Source organism: Zingiber officinale, chromosome 8B (assembly GCF_018446385.1).
Source record: "Zingiber officinale cultivar Zhangliang chromosome 8B, Zo_v1.1, whole genome shotgun sequence".
Classification (NCBI taxonomy): domain Eukaryota; kingdom Viridiplantae; phylum Streptophyta; class Magnoliopsida; order Zingiberales; family Zingiberaceae; genus Zingiber; species Zingiber officinale.
Window position 1 is genome coordinate 11,504,627 of NC_056001.1, and position 21,945 is coordinate 11,526,571.

General features: G+C 39.6%; 3 protein-coding genes and 1 pseudogene across 6 annotated transcripts; 1 reads left to right on the top strand and 3 right to left on the bottom strand.

The window, feature by feature from the left end:
* Positions 1-7,429: 7,429 nt before the first annotated feature.
* Positions 7,430-11,960, top strand: LOC122013504 (annotated as a pseudogene).
* An 8-nt stretch (positions 11,961-11,968) lies between these two features.
* LOC122014397 lies at positions 11,969-12,708 on the bottom strand. Its single transcript, XM_042570626.1, has one exon. It carries the CDS (start codon positions 12,577-12,579, stop codon positions 11,986-11,988), a length of 594 nt encoding a protein of 197 aa, XP_042426560.1. The 5' UTR covers positions 12,580-12,708; the 3' UTR covers positions 11,969-11,985.
* Positions 12,709-13,271: 563 nt separating this feature from the next.
* On the bottom strand, positions 13,272-15,180 carry LOC122014395 (L-ascorbate oxidase homolog). Its single transcript, XM_042570625.1, has 3 exons — positions 14,924-15,180; positions 13,711-14,823; positions 13,272-13,634 (listed from the first exon to the last, which is right to left on the bottom strand). The coding sequence occupies exons 1-3, from the start codon at positions 15,163-15,165 to the stop codon at positions 13,337-13,339; spliced, it is 1,653 nt and encodes a 550-aa protein (XP_042426559.1). The 5' UTR covers positions 15,166-15,180; the 3' UTR covers positions 13,272-13,336.
* A 1,659-nt stretch (positions 15,181-16,839) lies between these two features.
* Positions 16,840-21,343, bottom strand: LOC122015538 (repressor of RNA polymerase III transcription MAF1 homolog). 4 transcript variants are annotated; one of them, XM_042572493.1, is made up of 12 exons: positions 21,196-21,259; positions 20,249-20,318; positions 20,024-20,135; positions 19,871-19,941; positions 19,736-19,785; positions 19,385-19,458; positions 19,242-19,304; positions 18,807-18,897; positions 17,587-17,649; positions 17,439-17,518; positions 17,296-17,367; positions 16,840-17,161 (listed from the first exon to the last, which is right to left on the bottom strand). In XM_042572493.1, the coding sequence occupies exons 3-12, from the start codon at positions 20,053-20,055 to the stop codon at positions 17,080-17,082; spliced, it is 678 nt and encodes a 225-aa protein (XP_042428427.1). In that variant the 5' UTR covers positions 20,056-20,135; positions 20,249-20,318; positions 21,196-21,259; the 3' UTR covers positions 16,840-17,079. The 4 variants fall into 4 exon arrangements, with proteins under 4 accessions (XP_042428427.1, XP_042428429.1, XP_042428426.1 ...); XM_042572495.1 differs by lacking the exon at positions 20,249-20,318 and having other exon boundaries at positions 18,807-18,894; positions 21,196-21,343; XM_042572492.1 differs by lacking the exon at positions 20,249-20,318 and having other exon boundaries at positions 21,196-21,343.
* Positions 21,344-21,945: the final 602 nt, after the last annotated feature.

The window sequence follows — 21,945 nt, forward strand, 5'->3', positions numbered from 1 at the left end:
CGCCCGGACAACTCTTTCTCGCCTTTCTTTTTTTGCAAAAAAGAGTTAGTCCAGACAATCATAATATATTTATCCTGTAAAATAAAGTTAGCATATTAAGAATATGATTGATTTATGACTTAGATCCTATCTTTCCAAGACCAGGATCTAGTCATTGTCTCAGTTTAGACTTCCTAAATGTCTCTAAGCTGGATTACGCCTATAGTCCTATCGGGACTCGTCCTTACTGGATCTCTCTTCTCCAGTAACTTACCTTACTTACCATTTGCATACTTCCTTGATGTCAGGTCCTTTGACCCACCGGACCTTCCTGCCAGATTTCAATCAATCTGGACTTCCTCTTGCCAGATCTCAACCAATCTAAACTTCATGCCAGCTATCAACTTAGCTGGACTTCCTTCTGCAAGATCTCAACCAATTTACACTTCGTGTCAGCTATCAACTTAGCTGGACTTCAGTCTGGTATTCCAATCCTCTAGACCCATCAAATTCTACACACTTGGTAAAAAGGTTAGACAAACAACACATCTAACTTCAACCTATTTATCATACATCAAAACTTGATTATCAGTGCAACTTGTACCAACACATCACAATATTGGTTCTGACCAACACTCTGCGTTAGTTGGCAAATGATTATAAGTTCACCTATGTGTATTAGGACCAGGATTGGATACTATATATATCTATACATATTTCTCACTGTTGGATTTTACGGGCCGCAAAAACCGCTTTTTGCGTTGCGGAAACCCCGTAACCCTGCCACGGATCCGTGCGAAGAAATAAAAATTTCATAAAACTTTCACGTACGAGTTTTCTAAGCCTATATCTACTTTAGATCTACAAGATAAGAATTTACCCTTGATGCGAAGCCCTTCGCTTAATCCCGCTCGTCCATGGTTCGCCAGATCTCGAGAGTATCAAAGTAGATACTCCTCTATGTGTATCCACACAAGCAAGAGATGGAGAAGAAATCTTGAGTGTGCTAACACTCCAAGAAGTCTCGGCCAAAGAGGAGGAGAGGGAGAGAAGAAAGCTTGAGGAAGAAGGAATGAATGAGAATCAATTCTCACTAGTAACTCCCAAAAGTGGTCGGCCACCTTCAAGTGAGAGGTTATATACTCCATGGGATTTCAAGAGTCAAAAACTCTTGATCTCCCTCATGAGGTGGCACACCATGAAGTGGTTTTGATGATGTGGCACATCATCATTAGCCCACTCAATGTCAACTCACCAATGAGGTGGCAAATGGTCAAGTCAAACTTGACCCTTCATCTTCCTCTCAAGTCAAGTCAAACTTGACCACTTCTCTCCCATGGTTGATCTAATCTAACCATTGGTTCAAGTCATTTTTAATTTAATGAATCTCTATTCATTGAATTAAATTGATTCAATGAGTCTAAGTCCAAATTAGACTCATCTAACACATGAACCAAATTGAGTCCAACTCAATTAGCCTAATTTGGATTACTCTTAATCCAATTTGGTTCATCACATGGACATAATCCTTTAGGTTCATCAAATGAACCTAATCTCCATCTAATTGCCCTTTGTGTGTGACCCTATAGGTTCTTATAACATTGGCAATGCTCCTAAACTCATTTAGAAGCATAAGTAATGAGCGATATCTAGCAACACATCATTACTACCCAAGTTATAAGAATGTTAAGATCCAACATCACCTTGTGACTACTAATTGTGATGCCTCACAATATATGACAAGTGTCCTTCTATCCTTGACATCTAGATTGATCAATGTGAGGCATAGACCGTGTCATCCTCTAATCAATCTAAATCTTGAACTCCAAGTGGACTCACTCAATCAAATGAGCTCAATATCTCATATTGACTTATTTGGGCATGACCATGCACTTCGTGGTCTCACTCTATCAAGAATATCGATATCACTCCCGTCATATAGGAGGGATAGATCTCATCTACATCACTCACATCCCTCCGTATAATTTGTTACATACCCAGTAATCGCCTTTATAGTCCACCCAGTTACGAGTAACGTTTGACGAAGTCAAAGTACGTAACTCCTTATGTAGGGAACCATGGTGACTTCAGGTCCAAAGACTAGTAGTCATACTAATAGCCACATGAGAAAGTATATGACACTCATATAACGATCCATGATACTTTCTCATGGCGGGTCATTCAGTATACATTCTCCAATGCATACCCATGTGTCAACTTGATATCTCTATATCCATGACTTGTGAGATCAAGTTATCGAGTTGACCTACATGCTAGTCTCGTCGCATTAACATTGTCCCTGAATGTTAATACTTGACTAGGAATGATTAAGAGTAGTGTTCCCTATATCATGATCTCACTATCGATTCAACCAATCGATTGATATAGGTAAGAACCTTCTACTAAAGGACGCTATTATACTTAGTTATTTGGCACCAATACAAGTAAGTATAATAACCAAAAATAAATGTCTTTATTTATATACAAGAATATGATACAACGAGTCCATACAACAATCATCAAATGATTGGCTGTAGAGCTCTAACTAACAATCTCCCACTAGCACTAGTGTCAATCAGTGTAGGCTCTAAGGCCTAATGACCTAGTGTGACAATCATGCTTTCTCTGTGCCAAAGCCTTGGTAAAGGGATCTACAATGTTAGCCTCTGTGGGTACTCTACAAATCTTCACATCTCCTCTCTCGATAATTTCTCGAATGAGATGGAAGCGCCGTAGTATGTGTTTGGTCCGCTGGTGTGAGCGAGGTTCCTTGGCCTATGCTATCGCTCCATTGTTGTCACAATAGAGCTCTATGGGATCAGTTATGCTAGGAACCACCCCAAGCTCAGTAATTAACTTGTGGATCCAAACTGCCTCCTTTGCTGCTTCTGATGCAGCAATATACTCGGCCTCTGTTGTAGAATCAGCTACTGTGTCCTGCTTCGAACTCTTCCAGCTCACAGCACCACCATTTATGCAAAACACGAACCCCGACTGCGATCGATAATCATCCTGATCGGTCTGAAAGCTGGCATCACTGTAACCCTTTACAGCTAGCTCATCATCGCCTCCATATATCAAGAAATATTCTTTAGTCCTTCTCAAGTACTTAAGAATATTCTTAACCGCTATCCAGTGACTTTCACCTGGATCTGATTGGTATATGCTTGTCATGCTCAAAGCATACGAGACATCAGGACGAGTACATAACATGACGTACATGATAGATCCTATGGCTGAAGCATAAGGGATATGATCCATGCGGTCTCTCTCCTCTCTAGAAGAGGGACTTTGAGTCTTCGAAAGACTCACACCATGTGACATCGGCATAAATCCCTTCTTGGAGTTCTGCATGGCAAACCGAAGTAATACCTTGTCAATGTATATACTCTGACTTAGGCCAAGCAACCTCTTAGATCTATCTCTATAGATCTGTATGCCTAGAATGCGGGTGACTTCACCTAAGTCCTTCATTGAGAAACAAGTCTCTAATAAAGTCTTTACAGATTGTAGCAAAGGGATGTTATTGCCAATGAATAGTATGTCATCCACATACAATATAAGAAAGACAACTGTGTTTCCTACAACCTTTTTGTAGACACAAGGCTCATCTTCATTCTTGATGAAATCAAACTGTTTGATTGCATCATCGAATCGAAGATTCCAGCTCCGAGAAGCTTGCTTTAGTCTATAAATGGACCTACGCAGCTTGCATACTCTGCCAGTATGCTGTGGATCTTTAAAACCCTCAGGTTGTGTCATGTACACATCCTCGAGCAGGTTTCCATTCAGAAACGTGATTTTGACATCCATCTGCCATATCTCATAGTCATGGTATGCTGCAATAGCAAGCATGATCCGAATGGACTTAAACATCGCTACTGGAGAAAAGGTTTCATCATAGTCAATACCATGAATCTGCTTGAAACCTTTAGCTACCAAGCGACCCTTATAGATAAGTTCATCCATGTCAGTCTTTCTCTTAAAGACCACTTGCACCCAATGACCCCTTCAGGTGGATCAACCAAAGTCCATACTTGGTTAGTGTACATGGATTCCATCTCGAATCTCATGGCCTCTAGCCATTTCTCGGAATCTGGTCTCATCACAGCTTCCTGATAGGCGGTAGGTTCATCCTCAATGAGCACAACGTCATCATGGTCAGACAAGAGAAATGAATATCTCTCAGACTGACGACGTACCCTATCAGACCTGCGAAGAGGTAGGTCTACTTGAACTGGTTGTTGTTCCTCAACTCCTTGTGGAACAACATCATCCACAACACTTTGTGGTTCCAGTTCAACTTTTATCGAGGCTTCAGTGCTATGATTCACATCTTAAACTTCTTTAAGGTCGAATGTACTCCAACTAGCCTTTCTAGAAACAAAATCCCTTTCTAGAAATACCCCAGTCTTAGCCACAACTATCTTGTGTTGACTGGGAATGTAGAAGTAATATCCCTTCGTTTCCTTGGGATATCTAATGAAATAGTACTTGTCGGATTTGGGTCTCAATTTGTCCGAGACTTGACGTCTAACGTAAGCCTCACAACCCCAAATCCTCATAAAAGACACCTGGGCATCTCTTCCAGTCCATATCCTATATGGTGTCTTTATTACAGCCTTAGATGAAACTCGGTTGAGAATAAAGGTTGCTGTGTCTAGAGCATAGCCCCAAAGGTACATGGGAAGATCTGTGTGACTCATCATAGACCGTACCATATCTAATAAGGTGCGATTCCTCCTTTCAGATACATCATTCTACTGTGGTGTTCCAGGAGGAGTGAGTTGGGATAGGATCCCACACTCAGCTAGATAGTCACGAAATTCATGGCTAAGGTATTCTCCACCTCGATCTGATCGAAGTATCTTAATACTCTTGTCAAGCTGGTTTTGTACTTCATTCTTGAATTCTTTGAATATTTCAAAGGATTCTGACTTATGTGTCATCAAATACACATAATCATATCTACTGAAGTCATCAGTAAATGTAATGAAGTATCTATAACCACCTCTAACAGTGACATTGAAAGAGTCACATACATCAATATGTATAAGACCTAATAAGTTAGTCGCTCTCTCACTGTGTCCACTAAAGGGAGTCTTGGTCATCTTGTCTAGAAGGCATGACTCGCATGTCTCATATGATTCAAAATCAAATGAGTCCAGCAAACCATCTTTATAGAGCTGGGATAAACGTTTGTCATTTATATGACCTAAGCGACAGTGCCCGAGATAGGTTTGGTTCATGTCATTTGACTTGAACCTCTTGGTACTTATGTTATAGATAGGGTTCTCAAGGTCTAGAATATAGAGTCCGTTCATCAGAGGTGCACTACAATAGAACATATCATTTAAATAAACTGAAGAACATTTGTTCTTTATTATAAATGAAAAACCTTTCTTGTACAAACAAGAAACTGAAATTATGTTCTTAGTCAAGGCAGTCACATAACAACATTCATCTAATTCTAGTACAAGCCCAGAGGGTAGAGATAGATAGTAAGTTCCTACTGCAACAGCAGCAACCCGTGCTCCATTGCCTACTCGTAGGTCTATCTCGCCCTTCATCAATGTTATGCTATTTCTCAGCGCTTGTATATTAGTACAAATGTGAGAAGCACATCCGGTATCTAATACCCACGATGAAGAAATAGAGAGGTTGACTTTTATAACATGTATACCTGAAGTAGAAATCTTATTTCTCTTCTTCTTAAGATCGTAGCATGTGATTCATACCACATGTGCTATGACGACAAGAAGGGTAGTAGGAGAATGGATCCCTGCTTCTCTACTATATGAGACCCTTGAGATTATAGCTAATCTCGATTTTACTGTAAGTGACTATTTAGCTGTCTACTTGAAGTTCTGATCAGTGTCTGCTACTTTAGCATGTTTCCTATTGGCTATGGATGATTCGGTCTATGAAGCATAACTAGGAAAGCGACTGATTAGAATGAATGGATTCTAGCTAAAAAGGAAGATTAAGATTGATTTATATCTGTGACATTTATTTACTGGTACCGGTTATATTTTTAATTCAGTACATAAAATGTAATTATGAATAATTTGTTTGATTGGAGGTGTTGAACATGCTCTTGACATATTGTCAATATGAGGGATTAGAGATGTTCATGATGATATAAATAATTTAATCTGGGGTAAAGGCAAGTCATTTATGTCTTTGATTCGTTCTATGGACATTTATGTCTCTGATTTGTTCTATGGAGCAGCTAAGTAAGGTGTAACAATCTTCTTAGCAATTGAATGCTCACTGTGCTTGCTGTCGCACGAACCATTTTCCCTAATGTATGGAATGGATGTTCTGATCTGGTCTTCGTGACTTGATCCTTATAAAGTATGTGTGACTTATTTGGTCTTTGTGACTAAATTTTGCTCTGGTCTTCGTGACTTGATCCTCACAAAGTCTTCGTGACTTATTTGATCTTTGTGACTAAATTTTGCTCTGGTCTTCGTGACTTGATCCTCATAAAGTCTTCGTGACTTATTTGGTATTTGTGACTAAATTTTGCTCTGGTCTTCTTGACTTGATCTTCATAAAGTCTACGTGACTTATTTAGTCTTTGTGACTAATTTTGCTTTGGTTTTCGTGACATGATCACCTTGTAGTCTATGTGACTGACATGGTCTATGTGACCATATGGATTGACTTGGACGAGTGGGAGATATTAAACATTGCATCAGTTGCAACGTCGGGAAGATGAAGGGGTGTCCATTCACCTTCATCTTCCTCCATTGAAAGCTGCCATCAAGGCATCGGTTTGTAACCGATGTCTTGCTTGATATATATGATGGCGTCCAAGGCAATTAGTGGAGTGATCGAGGTGAGTAGAAGCTTCACGAAGGTGATCAGAGAGCAATCGTGATTAGAGGTGTGCGAGCAAAGGGAGAGCATCCAGAGGTTGGGATTTGACTCGTGAACCTTGAAGCGCTTTCCGGCAGCTTCGTGATCGTGCTTCCGACAACGGCAATCTCTTCATCGACCGGCGTCTTCGGTTGCGGTTCTTCGGGAGATCACTGTGAGTGATTACCGCATTATTTAGATTTTGTTTCATGCTCTCAAAACTACCAACAGCTGGACAGTCCCTAGCACAAGATTGGAAGCCTGTTTTTAATCCTTCTTCATATTTCAATATGGTGCGATCGATTTATCAGTATTTGTGTGTATTTTTTTCTTATCGAATTTGATTGCATTACAAAGTTTTGGAATGTCTTTGAATTTTCCGATTTCAAAGAGTGATGACAAATTGAAAACCAAAGTTTAATGAACTACGAACCTTGGTATTGTGAAACACTTATCTTCTCATAGTTACGTTGTCTTTAGATGATTGGATATTTTTTCTATTAGTTCTAAAGAAAATTATTGCTTTGGATTTATTTTCATTTTCCAAGAGGAGTTTTAGATGATGACGTCTAAAACGGGTGAACACATGGCTGATCGGATGAATGAGATACGGTTCATGAGTTCAAGGGTTCATCGTCTTCAGGTTCAGACAAGGAGGATACTTTTTTTCATGATCCTAGATAGAAACATTTATTTGGGAGGAAAAAACCAGTGCATGCCGTCCTTGGAGGAGGAAAATGTATGTTTCACTCAACAATACTAAATTTATTTTCATTTTCTATCAGTCAGATGTTTGAATGGAGTCTTATTTGTAATTAGGCAACATTTTTTGCGATGAAAAATTTTTATTATAAATTTAGGATAAAAGTATATGTTTGTTGTAGATATAAAATTATGAAATTTGTAACGAATAAATGTTCATTGCAGATTTGCAACGAATTCTGCGATGAAAATTTAAATTTGTCGTAAAAATTTCCAACGAAAATTATGTATTCGTCGCTAACATTTTGCAACGTCATTTTTGGGATGAATAAAATTTCGTCCCAAAATTTGTCGCAAAAAATTTTGCGACGAATTTTTTTTTATCAAATTCGTCTCAAATTTCGTCCCTAAATAGCAATTTTTTTTTTATAGTGTGTCCGTGTTAAAGGTAGGTGGTAAAGATGAATTCAGTAGTAGTATGTGTGAATAATCCTCAATTGATTCAAGGTTAAGAATATCGTACCATGCCCAAGATCATCACGAGGGAAGTTAATCATGGTAATCGGAAAAACTAGTGCGCAGTGGGAAGAGGTACACGAGGACCAGGGATTTACGCCTTGACTACCCCACGATTCGAACCCACGATCTCATTAGATAATCTTCTACGCACCAACCACTCCGGCTAACCCACGATTTCATTTCAAGTGGAAAATTTATTTGTTATGTGGCAAAAGGCGATTCGTTCGCCCCCAGCGCCTCAGTCAACCCGTCCCTAGGTCAACACGGAGGAGGTAAATCACGGGTGGCTACTAGCCATTAGTGCAAATGACAAAGACATGGGAGAGGTTATGCTCGGTCACGCCGAGTTTCGACCCCAAGATCTCATGTGGCAATATCTCATGTCTTAACCATCGCACTGTCCCGAGGGGACTGAAAATTTATTTGTTATGTATAATCCGAGGGTTGTTCATCTTGTGGAAATTTCTGTTGTTATTTGAGATTTCTTTGCACAATTGATGTTTTTCCGGTGAGAATCGATTGATACACTTATTTGATGATTTTTAGATTTTACCTTTCAACTTTCAAGTAAAAAAAGAGTACTTGGTCTAGTATTAAAATAAGCAAATGTCAAAACAAGTACTCGGTCAATGCTGTCAAGTCACATGTGTTGATCTCATTAGTGATCTTCAGTATCTGGTACTAGTAAAGATGTCGGAGTAGTCATTTCACAATATCACACATTCACACCGTGGTTTATGCCACAGACGAGTTCGTCAAATAATGTCCTGTAAAATGTGATATCATTGTAATTATTGAATGTAAGCATGTTGATCTATGGATAAATTTACATGCACTCTCTATTAATAAACACAATTTTACATATAGTTTTTATCCATGAAAAATTTTCTTTTCACTCCCCAGTCAAATATAATTACCTAATTATCCATGATATTTTTAGGTACAAAAAATCCAAAAATCAGTATAAATCCTCTTAAATTCAGTATATTAAATTAGAATCTAATATATTTTCTATTAAATTGAGTACGATTCTTTTTTCACCTCAAAATATACTCGATTTTAGTTTAATGTACTGAATTTAATAGAAAATATACTCGATTTTTAATATAAAGTACTGATTTTAAGAAGAATTATACTCATTTTCGGACTTTTTGTATTCAATTTTTGACTTTTTGTACCTAAAAAATATGGGTTAATTTCAATAGAAAATATACTCGATTCTAGTATAGAGTATTGGATTATAGTGTAAAGTGCTGAATTTAACAGGAATTATACTTATTTTTAGACTTTTTATACCTAAAAAATAAGAGGGATAATTTTGATAGAAAATATACTCGATTTTTAATATAAAGTACTAACTTTAAGAAGAATTATACTCGTTTTCAGACTTTTTGTACTCAATTTTGGACTTTTTGTACCTAAAAAATCTGAGGGGCAATTTAGGTATCAATATTTGCATGAAGGAGTTGAAATAAGTAATACTTTACATGTAGGGAGTGGAAACAAAATTTTTTAGGCATGAAGATTACATGCAAAGTTATGATTATCATTGGAGATTTTTCTCTAATTTACCGTTGATATATTATATACGTTTTTTTTTAGAAACTTTTGGCTTTCCGGACTATATTGACAATTTGTCTTCTTTGCAAACTCAGGTCAAAGTTAGTATTGATTTTTTCACTCTGGCTTCTTTTTGTCAGAATGTATTCCCTTCTGCTAAACCAACATCAACCAATTCTATGTAGATTAATTAATACATCCTGATTGATAAATTTATTTTGCATTCAGCTATTGTCTGGCAGCATGCTCGCTGGAGTTACCATCATATGTCTACTTTTTGAATGGATTGGCTATCATCTATTGACTTTTATTTCCCACTTTCTTAGACTATTACTGGCTGTGTGTTTTCTCTGGTCTAATGCAGCATCTTTTTTCAATAGGTAAGAGCCCCTCTCTTCCTTTCCCTAGTGGAGTGAGGATATTTTAACTAAGACAAAATATCGCGAGTAACTTTAGAAATGTTGGATATGGATTTACAATTGCTCATGCATTTTTCAGGAACTGCCTCGTGATCTTTTTCGATTCATGTCTTTCAGGTCTCCAACAAAATTTCCTGAAGTTATTTTACCTGAAGAAATGTTCTTAAGCATAGCTCACGTGGTACGACATGAAATAGATGAAGCTTTGCAACTTTTCATTACCTTGCCACTGGAAAGGATTTGAGGAACTTTTTGCAGGTATGATTTCTTTATTTTAACTTAGTTTACATGATTAACTTCAAAATTTTCACAACCAAATGTGTTTTGTAGGTGATTGGAGGTTTGTGGATCGTTTCAATAGTGGGTAGTTGGTTCAGTCTCTTGACACTTCTCTATATGGGTCAGTTTAATCTGTTTTTATGCTAAAAATTATAATTAAAATGTTAATTTATTGGTGAATCTTTTATCTGTGAGTTTTAATGGCTTCATGATATGAAATAACCAGAATAGTGATGCTGTAAAGCAGTTGCCTATATTGTGCTTTAGGTGGATTAAAATGTTCAGACATTATTGCTCTTTAAGTACTTCATAATCTGGTCTTTTGTTTTTCTCTTATAGTATGTTCATATTCAACAATTAATAGTGGAGGCTTTTTTTACTGTCAAAAGAAAAGTTATCTTGGAGTCAATTTAGTTTCTTCAATTACCTTTTTTTCTTCTGAGCATTGAATCGTCTCCCAATTACGTTCGTATTTTGGCATCTCTCACATGCATTTATTCAGGCCGATTAACGCAACTAGCTTTCTTTGCACCTGTTATATTTGTGCACACTGCGCCTGTTCTATATGAGAAATATGAAGACCATGTTGACGCTGCAGCTGAAAAGGCAATGATTGAAATTAACAAAGAATATGCACTGCTTGACACAAAGGTCCTTCAAAAAATTCCAGGGACACCTTTTTCTGTCAAAAAGCAGCAGTTGAGATCTAATTATGCTTGAATCTTCATGCCATACCATGTCCTGCCTGTTGCATTTCTGATTAATTCGTAGAGAAGTTATGTTTGAACAAAAATTTTGATCCTGTAGATAATAATAGATCACGCTACGAACTATTCATACAACAGATCAAGTGAGACTGCCAATGAATGCTTGATCTTGAGCATGCATTCTTGCAACTCTCACAAGTTTCTTTTTCCCCTTCACAGCTTAAAACATTATTCAGTAGTTTTTCACTTTTGAAGAAAGGCATTGTTCTTTACATATTTACTTTTTCTTCATCATTTCAACACCAATCCAACTACTTCTACCAGAAAAAATCACATGGTTGGTAACAAGCAGATGATTTTATGGTAGTGTTCTGCAGTCATTGGATGAGAACTCAGAAGATACAATCATAACAAATGAAGTTGAATACACCCATATGTTATACCTTTTCTGATTCTTGACTGCAAGCACAAACCTAGCAGAATTGTTCCTTACCAAGTTGGCCAACTTAAGTATTGCTTCCAGTTAGAGAAAGGAGAACAAAGGTCATGTTGCAGCTGAAGTAACACAATGATCATGTTTCTTCGAGTCCTCATCCAAAACTTCTATGGGTTTCGTGGTATGAAATTTTGCAAAGGACAACATTTTGATAAGATACATGAGAAACGCATCAACTCTGCGTTGAAAACTTTATTTTGTTCAAAAACTGTGTTATGTACGTGGGAGTTCTAGTATCATTATTCATAACTAGATCATTAGCAGAAAAATTATTCCATCCATAACAACCTGCAGCTTAATCGAAATCCAATCGAACATTCATCTTGTTCCCAAAAGATTTGCTTTTGCGTTTTCCCATTCAATCGCAGTCAAAGAGCCGATTCAATTCGTGAACAAATTAGGGGTCTGAGTATCGACAAAAGAACCGTTTTTGTTTGGAGAGAAAATTTTCACAAAAAGCTCAGAATTTTGTCCTGTACCTACAATTGGAGTTCTCCACTGACCGATTACGAACACCGACGACGAGATCGCACATGGTGTACGCTACCATATGATGCTTGAAGATGCCAAGAATCGCCACCGTCCCCGGAATCCTCGTCGTGGTGGAGAAGGGCACCGACCCCAATATCACGTCTGCGTACAGCGCCGAGTCCCCGATGAGCTTCCCGGCCATCACGGACAGAGAGACGTTGGTCCTCACCGACCCCTCGGCCGCGACCTTCCCTGGTGGAACGGCCGCCTCACCGACGATTTGCCCCCGGTAGTAGAGCACGGCGTCGCCGGCGTCGTAGCGGAAGCTGGCGTGGTTGGGGTTGGTGGAGGCGATGTCAAGGGTGAGGGTGACGTTGAAGTCGACGGCAAGGTTGGGTACGTCAAGACCGACGGTTAGTCGGCTGAGATGCACGGAGTTTATGCTAGTGACGGCGTGTCGGGGACGGAAGACGGTGAGGCCAAGGACGAGGAGGAGGAGGGCGACACCGATGATCGCAGCGACGGTGAAGGCCACGCAGCGGTGAGGCCGCCACTTGTCGCGCCGTTCCTGCTTCGATTCCATTACTTTGAATGAAGCAGAGTGAGGGGGCGACGAGAAGGGACGGACCGTATAAAAGTTGACGCAACCGTCGAAGACGAGTGATCGTTCCCAATAAGATACAAATCGTTTTACCCGACTGCTTTCTGATTAGTGAATACGGAGCGGGACCCGTGGGGTCCTAGGATTTATCCTTTGGCGTTTCATTTTTTCAACGCGGGTTGGATTTGGTATGTTGGCGAGAAAAAGCGTTCAGATGTGTATTTGGTAGGTGTTTTTGTTGGGATTGGGTGAGCTGTCCGGTTACTGACAGGTGAAGGTTGAACGCATATAAAGACGGAAAGGTTACAATAAACGGGCCGGAATTCAAATTCATTCGGCCCAGCAAGATTTCGTCCATCTTTAATAAAGGATTACTTCAAAATTTATTTTTCAAGAAATAAATTCCGGATACTCTACTCTAAAATATAATTTGAATAGAAATAAAAACAAAATTGTTGTGCAATTGATGAACAATAATTTGAATAGAAAGATTTAAGTTGAAGATCAGCCTAAAAAAATGTCGCAGAAACAGCAGTCGGCCCTCTCCATTTAGCTCTTAATTTCGTTCTTATTTAACAGGCTCAATTTGCTACCTCTAGAGCGTTATTTTATGCGCTAATTAATTAACAAAGATCGATTCTCACCTCAATTAACGGACACTCTCATCTCTTTTAATCCCCATCTTAATTTGCTTAATTTGACCAAATTAAGACGGATAATTAACCATTACTACTATCGATTAAACGTAGGGCGGCGGTTTGGGCAGGCCGACGACCTCGCCGCAGAGCAGTGCGTTGTCGGGGATGTTGGACTCGTCCCTCAGCGATCTCGCCGGAGACTGCACTGTGAAGTAGAGCTGCTGCCCCAAGTAGCGCCGCTCCCACAGCTCCGACCTCAGGTTCCACATCCCGGCGTTGTCGAAAGTCATCAACACCGCCGACCACGATCTCTGGTACACTTGGATTGTGTGCCGGCTCACCGCGTCTAAGTTGTTGTACAGCTTCCTGCTCTCCGGCGTCCACTTCCCGTGCCCAATCCTTTTCAAAAAAAAAAAAAAAAGCACATATATTAATGGCGGAGTTCAAGGAATAGAGTATTGGTTAAGAACAGTACCCGACGGGGAAGAAGGCGTAGCCGTCGATGTGGTAGGCCTGCGTCGTCCTCTCCGGGTTCTCGAACACCACCTCGACGAAGTTGCGGAAGGTCATGTTTAGCACGTTGGGCGCGATCTGGATCGGAGTCTTCGTCGGCGGCGGTTCGTCGCTGATGATGTCGTATTTGAACACCTTGTCGGCGATGCCGAAGTACTCTGCCAGCTTCAGCGGCGTGGCGGTGTCTTGGTGCGAAACCACGTTGAGGGCGTACCGCCGTTTTCCGTTGACCTTCCCGGTGGAGCTGACGAGCTTGACGGTGCGGGTGATGTCGATGCTGCCGTAGTGGTAGGAGCCCTGCGGGTTGGGGCGGGCAGCGCTGGCCGTGAGATTCCACCGGAAGGAGCGCCACTGGTTGAACGACCAGGCCCACCCGATGGGCGCCGGTGGCACGTCTTTGGATGCCGGGGTATTGGAGCCGTTATAGCGGATGAGTCCGGTGGCGGAGATGGTGTACTTGGTGAACCGCGAGGTGGCCGCGATGTAGTAGTCGCCGGGGGCTTGGTCAGCGGTGACGAGTACGGAGAGGCACTGGCCGACGTGAACGTCGAGGGAATGGTAGTCGTTCTGCATCGTGTGAGAGCCGTCCATCTCCACCAGCAGCATCGAGTGTGATTGGAACCGGAAGTTGAGAGTCACCTTCATGCCCACGTTGCAGATGCGGTACCGGTACGTCTTGCCGGCTTCCATGAAGAAGAGCGGCGGCTCGTCGTTTCCGGAAATGTCCTTGCCGGTGTGTCCGTTTATGAGGACGCCTGCAGGGCGGCCGATGCTGACGCCGGAGTCCAAGGTCTTCTCCAACACTTTGTGGCTCTTGGTGTACCAGTCGCCGATGAGGACGGTGTAATCGTCAGCAGGATCGTCGAAGGGGACGGGGATGAGGAGGCGACTGTTGACGCGTAGGCCGCCGAAGGCACCGCTGGCCTTTTGCATGCCGAGCGACGGGAAATACATGAAGCTACCAATTTGGTCCTTCACCTGGAAATGGTAGGTGAAATTTTGGCCTGGTTGGATTGGGCAATTGGTGCCGGCGACTCCGTCCTGCCACGACCACTTCCGATGCTGAATCCCATTCCTGAAAAGGAAAGAATGAAAGCAAAGGAACTAAGAAGAAGAAGAATAATGGATGACTAGTCGGAAATTGGAAAAAAGAAAAAAGAAACAGAGGAATCGACCATGTGAAGAGGAGGGGCTCATCAAGCTGGTTGAAGACGTTGACGATGACGTTGTTGTTGGTGGTGGAGTTGATGTTGGGGCCGGGAAACTCGCCGTTGACGAGAATGACTTGTTGAGGAACCCCGAGGGGGGCGAGGGTGCCGTAGGTGACTTTCCAGGTGAAGTAGATGTAAGGGTCCTCGGCGAGCACACAGCCGACGACTAGAGACAAAATGACCAGCAACAGTGAGATGCGCGTCATTTCTTATTCTGCAACTCCTCCTCCTCCTCCTCCTCCTCTTCGATCGATCGATCGATCGCTAGTTACGAAAATTCGAGCGTTTTTGCTATCATCAAAGGGGGAGATAGGTTCAGGTCTTGATGACAAGTGTTAAATTCGTGTCTCTTAGAAAGAAGGGTTGAGTTGAGATTATAAAGGGCGAAGGGTGAAATGTAGAACGCGAACAGCGGAGCAAAGCACGCTCTGCTTCGCTTGTTCGCCGGACTTGTCGTGGTCGCTGCAATATCTTAATTTGGTCCACCGGAAGAGGAAGAAGAAGCGGGCAATTTCAGCGGGAACAGAGAGAGAGATTGATTTACCCGATTATTGAACCAATGCATTGTTTATTTTAAAAACATAATATACACCATTTATTTAGAAAATTTTCTGTATTCGGTTTTTATTTTTCAAGAAATAGATTTAAAAAAGCTGAAAAGAAAAATAAAATAAATATATCATTCATCTTTAGGCCTTGATGCGATAATGATGAGGGGTCCTACTATGTTATCACGGTGAAGATCAAAAGAGGTCAAAGTCAAGGTGGTCAATGTATATAAGGCACCGACTGATCGGACGATGCATGCCCCGGGGAGAAGGATCCGATCCACCGTCACCCTCGACACGGGGAGCATTCAAACCTCCAACGCTCAAGGGAGAACGACGTGCAGAAGTCGAGCCGAGGGGCTACCCCGCTCGGCCGAGCAGCAGACTCAACATCAGCCGAGCACGCGGATAGTGAGCTTCCAGTCGAGCGATCATCCCACTCAGCCTAGCGACAGATCACGATAGAGGATTTTCGACCGAGCGACTATCTCGCTCGGCCTGACAACAGACAATACACGGGCAGTGGACTTCCGGACGAGCGGCTATCCCGCTCGGCTCGACAGCAGACAGTACACGGGCAGTGGACTTCCGGTCGAGCGGCTATCTCACTCGGCCAACCAACAGACACAGCAGGATATCTTTGGACATCCTTTTGGGAGCTGATGCCGCTGACAGATAGTATGATCAGATATAGGATCGTACGACAGAAACTTCCACTGTCACGACCTATTAAAGTACTGTATCAAGGACACTTTCAGAGAAATCTTTGAAATGCGTGCCCGTATGAGGAAGCGTGCACACGCGTTATAGAAGTTCTATATAAAGGAGGGTCTAAGCATCGATGAAGATATGCGTTACATGTAATTTCTACTGTTGCGCTATAATTTCCTTCTTGCTCCACTACTTGCTTTTTCGTCGAAATCTGACTTGAACATCGAAGGACCATTACCGAAGACCCCTTTCCTGATTCGACAATGACGCTACTTGTATTGTAAGACCGAAACGAAATCTTCAGGAGATCAACAGAAACATCACATCCCCAATATTCATCTCGTCGACTTCTAGACATAATCAAATCTCAAAAAAAAAAAAAAAACATTTGTTTTTAAATTCTGAAAAACAAAAATTTAAAAGAGATTATTCCATAAACTAATATTTATTCTTCTAATTTTTTTATGATTTATAAGAAAGATAGATTTAACAAATATCATGAAATTTATATTGTGTGATATAAGTTTATTGAAAAATTATAGAAACAATTTCTAAAACATTCTCCATAAAGGAACAAAAAATACAAATCAACATAATTGCGAAAATCCAAGATCCTCAATGCAAACAAACGACACATACATCACAGGACCTTTCCAATTTCCGAAAATATTACACAAGACATAGAATTCTGATGCTTTAGTTAAGTACCCAAGTCAAGCGGCTAGTTTATATATCCGAAGCCAACATCAACATCATCATGATGGTCCACTACTTAAATGTACCAAACATACTGTGCAAATATAGGTATAGTCGAACTGTAGCACCAGCAACTTCACGTTATCTACATCATTTCTCCACAAGTTACATGTCCATGCCGATCAAGAAATCCTCTTCCTCGTCTTCGATCATTTCATTGACCCCAAAGTCTTCTGCTATGAGGTTGCTACACATGAGATGCAAAAGTTCAAAACAGTAGCAAATTGCATTGTATTAACTTCTGTTAACAATCTGATAGCAAAGGATAATTGGCAAGAAAACCACGTAAAATTTGTTTGTGAAAAGGAGTAGACTGCCCACCTGACACAACAACATCGGAAGCTGACAATGCATTTTAGCTTCCTGTTGTAGAAAAATAAGTTGAAGGACCATCTGCATTTGTCAATAGCAAGTTAGTTATGCTAAATTTCACAATTAATTCAAGGAATCATAAGGAAATTTACATGGATCCTTTCTCCAAAAACGGGTTGCCGTCGAAGTCAGGGTTGTAGCTGTAGATTTCACACTCATTTAATTTCACCACCTGCAATGAGAAAATGTTAGCCATGGCCGGGATATGAAGCGAATTACAACAAATGAACCATTTGTCACCTCATCAATGACATTGGTCATGCTATCAAAAAGAGAAGAACCTGCATTTTCAGTAGCCCATTCCTATGTCCACAAAATCAAGTGAAAATATAATCAGAATAAGCATTACAACTAAAGAAATGCAATCAATATTCTATATTTTACAAACAAATGTAGATCATAAAAAGTGAATCACAAGATTTTTGCAAATTTAGATGCACTGGTGACTCAACGCTGGCACCTTTACTGCCCTCGAAGTCACAACTAAAATCAAAAGCTCAGATCACAATTTTCAACGGTCACCATAGCCATCACTACCACAACCAGACACTACCACTCCATTCATCTCCACTGCTGTTCTAGCCACCAGCCCACCCATCAACAAATATCCTACGTCCGATTGTGATTACCCAACTCCTGGTGCTAGCATCACAAACCCACCATAAACTACTTTATTGCCTTCACAACCTCCACCATTATCACCACCAGTATTGTTCAAGTACATCAAGAATTCAGCTGCCACAATATTCAATAACACTGCAATCACCATCACTTTAGTATCATCGACTAAACAACCACAATTACCATTACGAACACAACGTCATAAATTAAAACACTACATAACAACTCCCATAAAATTTTATGGGATGCCTCAGAGGAGAAAACAACCCCTATAAATTGAAAAGCATATTAATCATGGGCAAATGATTGAGAATATAACAAATGATAATGATATGCAAAAAAGAAATTTTCAAAAAAAAAAAAATCTCATCCATTATTCTACCAAAAGAACTATATGCACAAGTTCAGTAAGAAACACTCACTTTCGCCACGACCACAACAATTTAGGAACATACAACCACTGCATCACAAAATTGTACCAAAAGAACAAATTTGAAAATTTCAGCCAGATAATAAAAACATACAGAATGCAGAATGGATCATGAACAAGCTACTTGGATTCAATTTCTGGGTTGTTAATTGCTATAAGCTCATATTAATGATTTAGGTTAATGATAATTCTGCAGGGAAAACATATCATGCTCTAAAAAGATACCCTCATGCTACCATGGCCTGTAAAATACCATTCAGACAAGGCATGATACTAAGATACCCAGTTATTCTGGTATTAAGATATACATGAATGTAGAATTGTTGGGTGTCATATAAAAACCTTTAGAAACAAAAATAGAAACATAATTCTCATAAATTGACAAGCACTGACAAGTAGAGGAACATACTCTAACCGCTTCAAAGAGATAGTTGTCAAATATTTGCCTGAAACTATCCCAGTCTTCCTCTCTGAAATACAGATGAGATCGCACTGCACTGCTAGGTTGACAAATTTTCACAGAAATGTTAAATTTGATACACTCCCATGAACCCAAAATGCATCGCCAAAATTAGGACCATAAGACTCCAAATGAAAAATAAATAAATAAATAAATATATGCAACCACAAGTCTAGGGAAATGGAGAGACTTGAACTCTCAGCTCACAGAGCAACGGATTAAACCGTCTGTCAAACCACTTGACAACACTCCCAATTCTGGAAAGAAAAGATTCTCAGCGGGTTGCCATGTTGCTTCCACATGGGGCAAGCTGACAGTGACATTACCCAAGATCCTTTCTTCCAGTTATGAAGTTAATGAAGTATGGTATAGAAATAGAAGTACCTGAAGTCATAATCAGGATAGATGTGGCTGAGTGTTAGAACTAGATATATAAGTGTTTTCCGACTGCATTTTCCAGAAAAATAAAATAAGATTGGAAAACTTCATAAGCTTGCTGGGCAAAATTTCTAACAAATATATTATACCTTGATCTACTAGTCAAATATTCCACAGATGAAGGTGAATCATTATCAGAAGATTGCTCAAGATAATCAAGAATCTGACCCAGAAAAACATAGAGAAGAATTAAACTCCCATATAGGAGACCTATAAACATCAATAACGCACAATAGCTATTACCCCTATGCAAGACTAAAACAATATAATTTAACAAACTGAAATCAGCACAAAGGAAACACCAAAAATATCCCAAGTTAAATAACGATTATTTCTTTAAATCACATAAATATGAATGACATGTGCAAATTATTACTGAGCATGATATATAAATTGATTCAGAATATCTTTGGCAAAGAAAAATCATTGTATACTTGTACCTCTTGCTCTAAGCTAAAAGAAAGCTTTCTATCTGTCCCAGTTTGTTTACCTGAATAACCAAAAAGAAAAAAAGATGTGCAATTAAATTTTAACTATATCATACCAAAAATCACACAAATCGCACTAAATCTTACATGAGAAGGCTTCAAGGTGCCCTTTGATGGTACTCTCTCCCAGGTTTAGATGATTTAAGAAAAGATTTATGCTGGCAATGCATCAGAGTTTAATGTGTCATCTGTTAGTGCAGATACTTATAATCCCAAACACATGCAGCAATTTAGAATCACCTGTCCAATGGAGTGTATTCCAGAAACTTCATCTTCCTGAACCTTACAAACAGGTCAAATGGCTTGGTCACAGAAACGAGGAAAAGGAGAAAAAATTCAATGAAAATCCTTTCTGCAATGAAGTGAGCGGAAAGAAAATTAGTGTTATAAAGGTTCCAATTTCATACAAGAGCAGCACAGAAAATAATAAGAAAGGACGACTACTATTGATATGATCCAATGCACCTCATGGGCCAATGGATCCAAACAGGATGATGTAAGACTTAATTGAAAACCAAGAATAATTGCCATGTAGCTGTTGCCAAAAAAAATCAAGGTCAGACACAAGAAGGAGACTAATGAAGACTAGTGGCAAATAAATTACACGGAAAAATTTCTCAAATTTAACGGGAATAAGTACCCTACTTCACATGAAATATCAAGAAAAACACAGACATACAACAAACAACCTCTGCGTAATATTCCTTCAAAGAAATGGAAATTAATCAGCAAAGTATCCTAATTCCAAGTTATCGAAATGGCATTATAATTTTGTCTACCTCATGGCTGGGGCCATACTTCACAACCATGAAACACAAATGTAAAATTAAGTTATGTGACGAAAACTATCTTCAATCATATGCGCTATGGAAATTGCATCCCTCCCTCCACAAGTGTTCAAATATGCAATATCTAAGTTTACAAGTCACCGATCTGTAATTTGTACAACCTCTAAACAAATAAAGACGTTCACACTAGAACCTTTTTTCAGTTAATTGCAAAGGTATTCATTTGAATAGGAAGTTGCAGTCCAAACGAGTTATTTATCTGATTTTTTTTTTCATACCACTTCTTGTCATATTCACCTCGTCCAAATTCCTAATACATGCCCTCTTTTAAAAGTAACGAGACATGATTAAAAAAAGCATCATCAATATTTAGAAAAACCTTTTTTAACAAGCAATAGGCAAGAAAACGAAAAACAAGCCCATTTAGAAGAGGGATCCGAGAAGATCCCACTATTCAGCACATCTCCAACAAAAATAAAAACAAAAACCAAAAAACAGCAAGTTTGCAACCCTAGCTCGAGGTATGTTCCTACAGATACCGAAACAATCAACATATATCAAATTTAGAATCAAAATAGAACAAAAAGATCCCGAGAAGAGAGAGAATAATCAAGAAATACGAACCTGGAGAGAGCAGAAGAGATCGAGAAGAGATTGCTGCCGACGTGAGAAGATGAAAATGTGGAATTCGAACCGCGTTCCGTTCCTTCGTGTAGATAAGAATCGACGAAAATGGGTTGGTAAGGAAATTAAGGATCGTACGTGCGTTCACAAGGAGGCAACAGCACAACTAACGTATGATTTATCCAACCACACCGCATTCGTCTATATTTGATCATGCGCTAGCCAATCAAGGAAATGATTGTCCTGTTTCCTGTTTTAGACGACGTAGAAACTTTGCTTTCAAACAGCGTCAGGAGGTGGACGGAGTTCGCGTGGAATGGAGGAAAGAACAAAACATATCAGCCGTGCAAGTCCAGACATCCGCGTGGTTTCATAACCAATGACAATACAAACAGGGAGGAGTTTATATTTTTAAAACGTAACTTCTTGTACTGCTGTATTTTAAGCAAAACAGCTGATACCAATCTTCCAGTAACGCCGGCTAACACAACGACCCACGATATTCACAGAAAAGCCGTCGACTTCCCTTGTCTTAACACATTTTTTATTTTAACAGGTTGAATAGTTATTTTAATATTTTCATAATATTTTTATTTTTTTAATATCATTGTTGAGGGTATAGATTTAATTACAGAATTTATATTATTAATTTTTAAGTTATTTTTAATATGGATATAAATATATTTTTCTTTTAATATAGAGATAATGTGTTGTATGTATATTTCAATATTGTCATACTAGAATATTATT

What these genes read in the sequence shown, in the direction of transcription:
- LOC122014397 (XM_042570626.1), bottom strand. Translation starts at nt 12,579, where the DNA reads ATGGAATCGAAGCAGGAACGGCGCGACAAGTGGCGGCCTCACCGCTGC.
- LOC122014395 (XM_042570625.1), bottom strand. Translation starts at nt 15,165, where the DNA reads ATGACGCGCATCTCACTGTTGCTGGTCATTTTGTCTCTAGTCGTCGGC. An exon ending in GAGCCCCTCCTCTTCACATG is followed by an intron (nt 14,824 to 14,923) that starts GTCGATTCCTCT and finishes TTTCCTTTTCAG; the next exon opens with GAATGGGATTCAGCATCGGA. An exon ending in TACGCCTTCTTCCCCGTCGG is followed by an intron (nt 13,635 to 13,710) that starts GTACTGTTCTTA and finishes TTTTTTGAAAAG; the next exon opens with GATTGGGCACGGGAAGTGGA.
- LOC122015538 (XM_042572492.1), bottom strand. Translation starts at nt 20,055, where the DNA reads ATGAAGTTTCTGGAATACACTCCATTGGACAG. An exon ending in CTTTTAGCTTAGAGCAAGAG is followed by an intron (nt 19,459 to 19,735) that starts GTACAAGTATAC and finishes TTTCTGGGTCAG; the next exon opens with ATTCTTGATTATCTTGAGCA. An exon ending in TTTTTGGAGAAAGGATCCAT is followed by an intron (nt 17,368 to 17,438) that starts GTAAATTTCCTT and finishes TGACAAATGCAG; the next exon opens with ATGGTCCTTCAACTTATTTT.